Source organism: Antrostomus carolinensis, unplaced genomic scaffold, assembly GCF_000700745.2.
Source record: "Antrostomus carolinensis isolate BGI_N321 unplaced genomic scaffold, ASM70074v2 scaffold2096, whole genome shotgun sequence".
In the NCBI taxonomy this organism is placed as follows: Eukaryota; Metazoa; Chordata; class Aves; order Caprimulgiformes; family Caprimulgidae; genus Antrostomus; species Antrostomus carolinensis.
In genome coordinates, this window is record NW_010322378.1 from 3,007 (window position 1) to 10,618 (window position 7,612).

Genomic DNA, 7,612 nt, shown 5'->3' on the forward strand with positions numbered 1-7,612 from the left:
CAGGTGGGTTTGGAACATCTCCAGAGATGGAGACTCCACACCCTCTCTGGGCAGCCTGTCCCAGGGCTCCGGCACCCTCACAGGAAATAAGTTTTTCCTTAAGTTTGTCTGGAACTTCTGGTGTTCCAGTTTGTGCCCATTGCCCCTTGTCCTGTCACTGGGCACCACCAAAAAGAGCCTGGCCTCATCCATTCGGCCCCCACATTTCAGGTATTTATAGACATTGATCAGATCCCCTCTCAGGCTGCTCTTCTCCAGGCTGAACAGTCCCAGCTCTCTCAGCCTCTCCTCGTCAGGCAGATGCTCCAGGCCCCTCATCATCTTTGTGGCCTCCACTGGACTCTCTCCAGAAGATCCCTGTCCCTCTTGAACTGGAAGATAAAGATACTGGAAGACCACCCATAGTGATGGATGCACACACACATAAAAAAACTAATCCAAGATGGAGTGTGATGCACTGGAATAATAAACCATATTATCCCTTATGGAAATACCGTACTGGCCACAGTGGCAAAGATCCTTTTCCACACTGTATTTATATTTTACAAGTTTGTTTGAACAACAACAAATGCAGTTGTGACATTTGCCTGGCAAGGAGTTCAGGTGGAGTTACTCCTTTGACCTTATTATTAACAGAATCTAGGTGTGTTCCTTTTCTCCAAAACCAAGGGAAAAATACCTCCCCCACTCTCCTTTCATCCCCTCCGATGTTAAGGAACAAAAGAGAGGTGTTACAAATTCACGTCCATGCTAATGTCAAACACACTCAAATATGAAATTTACAGTCTCTTTATAATAAACTAATCTGAGATCTAAACATACAGAGATGTATTAATCTGGGAAATAGCTGGGGGCGAGGGGAAATGTTGACTGGGGAGCAGGAAGGCAGATTGAAGAAGGGAGTCCTCAGGTCAAGTGACAAGAAGCCCAGGACAGGCATCAGTTGGACAGGGAACAGATTTCTCTAGGCACTAGTGTGATCACAAAGAAGTTCCAAATGAACGTATAGAAAAGTGGATTTAGGCAATTTGCTTCCGAGCTCGTTTGTATTATTGTTCAAGCAATTAGTGCTATCACATTATCGACCAAATGGAAAGATGGGAGGTAAAAGAGTGTCCCAAATTGCTACAAAAAAAGAATCCATTTTGAGTATAAGTTTAGAAGGGATATTGAACTGCATGGACAAGGCTGAAGCTGAGATGAGGAGGAAACCTTTTTGTGGAGCTGAGTATCTCATATTAGTCCACTGCAGCACCTTCACACCTTCCTGTGAATGACCTGGGAGCTGGCTGCTGTGACACACAATGTACTGCCTTACCCACACTCAGGCCTGTTGCAGAAAGTTAATGTCTACGTTCCTAACAGTCAAGTCAGCAATCAGCTCAAATATCTGTGCCAGACATTAAAAAAAATTTAAAAATCCTCCTACTTTGCCAAAAACAATCCAACAGACCGTTATCAGAGCAAGAGCTCCACCACAGGTTTACGTGACCAGAAAAATCAGAGGAGCAGCTTGCTAACCTACCCCAGCCCTGGTTCATCTGACCACAGAGATCTGTGCAGATAGGAGCTTTGTGGAAATCATAAGCAACTGCTGAATGCCAGACGTAATTTTTATATAACACCTATCCTTGCTTTCCTGCTATGCTCCCCTGGAGTCACCAGTGATAAAATGAGAGACCAAATCACAGAATCACAGAATGTCAGGGATTGGAAGGGACCTCAAAAGATCATCCAGTCCAATCCCCCTGCCAGAGCAGGAACCTAAATGAGATCACACAGGAAGGCGTCCAGGCGGGTTTTGAATGTCCCCAGAGGAGACTCCACAACCTCCCTGGACAGCCTGTCCCAGTGCTCAAAATTCTGTGTCCAAATTCTGGAGGACAGGGAAGGGAAGCTGTTTTATTCAAACCTGTCTCCTGAAACATTCGGACCTTAAATACAGTGACCCTAAAATATATTCTTATATGACTTACAATATCATATATTTCTCTGTCTTCTTCATCAGCCAACGTCAACAACGCTACCAAGGGATAGCGAGATCTAGGCACTGGGCCAAAATTGACAACTTGAGCATCTTCTGGTAACTGACAATATTTTTCTTCTTTGTCATTTTTTTTAATGCTTTAGATGTGTCAAGGAAAACAATCAGCGTTGCTGCAACTGTAGACAAACGTGACGTTTGCATCAAGAACATTTTTCATCATATTTGTTCATCAATATATCGTGCCAAGAACTGCCAAGTGTTCACAAGTCTCAACGCTCCCTCTGCCAACTAATTAGCATGTTTTGTCAAAACAATTAAAAAAAAGGATACGAGTACTGTTGTCGATGGAGGTATTCGCTGTACAGAGCGTCCTCTAATGCCTGAGGAGTCTTTATTCTGAAGCAGTAGACGTGTTTCTGCAATGCTTCATGGAGTTTTTGAACGTTGCAGCCCCAGTAGCATGTGAGAATACAGTCTTCCAGACAGTCAGGTGTCAGCGTTATACCCTCTTGTAGAAAGAAGAGAAGGATTTCATTAACTCACCCACATGTAGGAATTCTGGAACTGCTAAGTATAGGTTCTTAAAAGGTAACAAGCAGAAAACAACTTCAGTGTCACAGATTTTTAGCATTTTAATCTAATCTTCTAAGAATTTAGACTAGGTTTAGTGCTTAAGAAAGTCCACGGAGATGAGGAAGCGAGTGTGAGGAGATAAAATGGCTGATTAAGCCAACGAAAGGAGCATGTGCATTTTAGGAAGGGTAAATTTTAAACTTCTGGTAACATTTTACCCACTCCCAAGAGCACAACCCCTAGCCCAAAGTCCATTCCCTCTCTAGATAATGGTATTCAGTGGATCACTGGCCTGCAACACTCGCTCTGGTCTCAAAGAATAAGGCCCTCTTGATCTTGCAGAGGGAGGATAAAAGAGGATTTACATGCTCATTTCTTTTCTAAAAATCAAGTACCCAACCCATTAACTTCTAAACACTTACTGCACACACAGGAGCAGAACTCTTGAAAAGTCCCACCAAATTAAAGTGCTCAAACCTCCTGAAAAATCCAAGTTCCCTGAAGACTAAGTTGTTGTTTTGGGGTTTTTTTTTGTTTGTTAATGTTGGGGAAGGGGTAAAACTGCTGCAGCCTTTTCTTCTTCACAGGCAGGCTCCACATCTGTGTCGGTGGAAGATGCTGGCCCTCACTTACCACTCCCCAACGATGCAGAAGGGCAGGAATTTCACTTTTTATGTGGGTAATTTCAAGGATTTTAGGAACTACATGAATTATGCTCCAAATAGATACTTAAATTCAATTCCCACTGAAGCACAGATAGAAAAAGAGGGAGATTTTATTTTTTTTTTCTAAAGCAGTGCACTTCCCAACACTGCTGGGGATAAGGATTTAAATTTAAGTGAGCTGCATATATTCTATAATGAATTCTATAGAATTCTACAATTCTGTAACTATTACTGTAAATTAATTAATTAATTACTGTAATTAATTGCTCCAGGTCTCTCTTGTGTTGGTGGCCCCAGCACTGGAGGCAGCACTGCAGGTGGGGTCTCAGGAGAGTGGAGCAGAGGGGCAGAATCCCCTCCCTCCACCTGCTGCCCACTAGCTGTAAATTAGCTAGTAATCTGCAAATGTTTTTGTTACTTCAAAATCTGTTATAGCAGGAAGTGTTTCATTAGTCAGAACTAAACTATATGTAAATATCCAAAAATTTCACTTGTAAAAGCACCACATTTATAAGCTGTGTAAAAATTATCTCTGTTGTAATGATGGGAGGAAGCATGTTTCTGAGGAATTTTTGATAAAGGAAAAGGGTGAGAGCAAGAAAACATAATACTAAGTTCAGGAATGCAAACTGACAAAAATCAAGCAGGTCAGAAATCCACTGACTTGTGACTGAAGCTGTAGCAGGATGAGGGATTTCTAACCCAAAAGGATTCTTCACTTGTCTCATCCGCTTTTTCAAAACTCTTGCGCTGGAGTCTGTTTCTTCGGGGTTTCTCAGAATAACAGGAACACCCAACCCAAACCTAGGAGACACCAAACAAGAAGAACAAGTGGGTTAAATGTTAGTGTTGACACATCTGAATTTTTCTTCAGCTCTGAATAGCAAGCAGCACAACAAATAGAGCTGGTTTGGCTTTGAGGAATATCTGAATGTATGTGTAAGACAGCCTGCCAATGTGACTCCAGCCTTCTGTGGCAGAAAATAGGAGTCTTCACAATGATATAGAAAATCTTTCAAGGGGGGGGATACTTTACCCCTGCAATGTTTCCAGAAAAAGAATAAAATGAACGAGACTAGTCAATGCCCTCTAGTGGTAAACACTTACCCAGAGCTTCCTCCCAATTGACATTCTGCACATCCCATCACAGGACCAGGGAAAAAAATATAAAAATAAAAAATCACTGCAAAGATGGAACAGCTTTAATGGCCTGGGTGCTCAAAAGGAAGAGCTCAGAGTAAATCATGCAGCCCTAAAATATTCCTAGCTGTAACTACAGCCAGGAAGATGTTTTTATGGGAGAGTAAGATCCCGATTTCCCATGTAAACCTCAATTACAATAATATGCTGATATTAAATCAGGGGCTGCAAAGTCTCTGCTTTGAGCCAGAAACCAAGACTACTTCAGAGACTGAAAGAGATTTTCTTAACTGCAGTGAAAATAGTCAAGACTGAATCAAAGCTGAGACTCTAAGACCACTTCAAAGTCAAAACTAGCACACCAGCCCAAGTGATAGTATGACCCTAAAAGGATAACAAAGCAAAGGTTTAAAAGTTTAAAGATCTGATGAATCAAAATAAAAATCAAAAGAAAGTGAGGAAGAATATTTTGGGATGATTTCTGCCATCAGTTAAAAACCCCAGGATTTTCATATTGCCTTCATTATTTTCATTATCACCATGCCTTTCATATTGCCTGGGTCACTTCAAAGAGCCATTAGAGAAGAGCAGGATCTACAAAACAAGCTCCACAACAGGCTTCCTTTTACACTTCGCTGAAAATCATTCACTTTTTAAGGTGACAGCAATAACTTCCAATAACCAAAAGCTGATTAGAGAAACAGTCCCAGATACACAATCAGAAGACTACTTCAGAGACTGAAACAGATTTTCTTAACTGCATTAATCCAGTCCTGCCTCGTTAGTAAGGCAACAGGGAGAGGCTGTGGGAGCCTTTTGTTAATGCATTTTAGACAATAGTTATTAATTAGCTCAGGCTGTACTCTCCTCAATTTGTGCTTTTGTTGCTGCCACCTGTACTGCTGGAGTGATGGCCTGGTTAATGGCTTTGAGTTTTGGTTTATGCAGTTATCAGCATATTGGGTGCTGGAAAACTCTGAATGACACGAAGCATTGGCTCTTCCCTGCATCAGTTGTCTCCACTGAGGACACTGAAATAGCAGCTGTTACAGTAAGATGGGGCTCACATCAATAACTCAAGCTGAAAAGGGCACTACCAACTTCAGTGTAATCAGTTTGAAAATTGCTGAGGTAATTTCATGTATGATACAGCTCTGAGCCAAACAGATCATTTTGTGACTTAACTGCTAATTTTTCTGGGGTTTAAAATCTTTTCCAACTCCCATGTGTCAAAGGAAGGAGAAAAGCAGAGTTTTTACTGACACTGGGCTGCTTTCTATTGATTCATCTTGGAGAGGTGCCCTTTGTAAAGACCAACAGGGGAAAACACCAGTCAAAAGCCATTTTCAAGTTGAGAAAACTACTTGAGAAGAAAATTCTCAAAGCCATTCTCAATAGCAACAACCTGTTCCTGGCAGTCTAACAAATATTCACCATTGAGCATCCTGCACGCCCAAGTGGCACAGATATATTGTTCAAGGCCAGGTTGGATGAAGCTTTGAAACCATTCTATGATTCTATGAAAGAGGGAAAAGGTTGAGTTGGTGGAAAGAGTTGGGGAGAGTTGGAGATCTTATAGCAGCCTTCCAATACCTGAAAGGCCTACAAGAAAGCTGGGGAAGGACTTTTCATAAGGGCAGTTAATGACAGAACAAGGGGAAATGGGTTTAAGCTGCAAGAGGGGAGGTTTAGATGAGATATTAGGAAGAAGTTCTTCACTGTGAGGGTGGTGAGACACTGGAACAGGTTGCCCAAGGAAGTTGTAGATGCCCCCTCCCTGGAAGTGTTCTCGGCCAGGCTGGATGAGGCTTTGAGCAACCTGGTCTAGTGGAAGGTGTCCCTGCTGCTGGCAGGGGGGTTGGAACTGGATGAGCTTTAAGGTCCCTTCCAACCCAAACCAGTCTGTGATTCTATGATATGATTCTATGAAAGAGGGAAAAGGTTGAGCTGGTGGAAAATACTCTATGCTCATTACTCCATCTTTGATAAATGCCTTTGGTTTGTTAAGACTTTGATGGAAACATTTGCATTTCTTTGATGATATAATATAGGGCTCTCAGCCACACTTAGTTTGGGTGCTGGAGGGTCAAATCTCTGTCTGTAAACACAACCACCACGCTGACTTCACTGGGGCTGTAACGAAGTACACTAGTTAAAACATCTGACAAAGAAACCAGGTGCACCAGCTGTTTCATTTATTCAATATCCAAAACTCCATGGAGTTAATCTCTCCAGCCACACATCGAGATGCCTCCTGTTTTATACCATCTGGCTGATTCCAAAGGAAAAACCCTGTTCTTTGGAAACTTTCTTCGATGGTTGAAAGCAACAGGATAATCACCATGAAAAGCAGCCACAGGAAAAAAAAATCTCTAGGAGAGTTTTAGCAGCAGCTGAAGGTAATTCAACAATAAGGTAATTCTGTAAATTTTAAGGTAAGAACCTTCAATAAAGATGCAGTTTTTATTTTACAATCTTCTGTCAGCTTAGATTGGTGGTACAGGGGAAAATTAATTTATCCAGAACAAGGCTAGTTTAGAAAAGGGAGGAATTTCCAATGGTTAATTTCATTTTTCATCAGTTAATTTCTTCAAAGAGCAATCTGGGCCTCAAACATCTCCAGCTACAAAGACAACACCCAGGACTGTACTCAGCTAATCTAAATTCCACTTCATCCCTATGCCCAGAGCATCTGTTGGGCTGTCTCCAGACAGCTACCTGGGCAGTAACGTGCTTAGACTCTCTGAGCAGAGCCACAGGTATCACAGAATCACAGAATGTCAGGGATTGGAAGGGACCTCGAAAGATCATCCAGTCCAATCCCCCTGCCAGAGCAGGAACCTAAATGAGATCACACAGGAAGGCGTCCAGGCGGGTCTTGAATGTCTCCAGAGAAGGAGACTCCACACCCTCCCTGGGCATCCAGGGTTGGTCATAAAAACACTCATCAAATCAGGGCATGATTTTGCAAATGAAAACATGAACATTCCTGAGCAGTTGGTGTTTCTCAGGCTGAGTGACACCATCATGAACACATCCATAAAACAAGCTGACAAATGATGCCAAAAATGATGGGGGAAACAAAACCTCATTTCAGCAACATATCAAATCCTATGTACTCACATGACAGCACATGCATTTACAGTGCCTTGTGCAGCAAATAAAGGATCAAGTTGTTTTCATGAGTAAGTTCAAGAGCAGCACTTCAACTGTAACTGCAGCCCAGGGGCCAATAACCGTGTCCTGG

General features: G+C 42.1%; 1 protein-coding gene across 1 annotated transcript in view; it reads right to left on the reverse strand.

Moving 5' to 3' along the window:
• The window catches only part of CGRRF1 (cell growth regulator with ring finger domain 1), a gene marked incomplete at both ends in the record, with an annotated part of 6,157 nt that extends 2,128 nt beyond the window's left edge, over positions 1-4,029 (reverse strand). The window contains 3 exons of the mRNA XM_010170204.2: positions 1,977-2,124; positions 2,318-2,495; positions 3,890-4,029. Coding sequence (XP_010168506.2) covers positions 1,977-2,124; positions 2,318-2,495; positions 3,890-4,029 — 466 coding nt within the window. The remainder of the gene's footprint in view (positions 1-1,976; positions 2,125-2,317; positions 2,496-3,889) is intronic.
• Between the last annotated feature and the right edge of the window lie 3,583 nt (positions 4,030-7,612).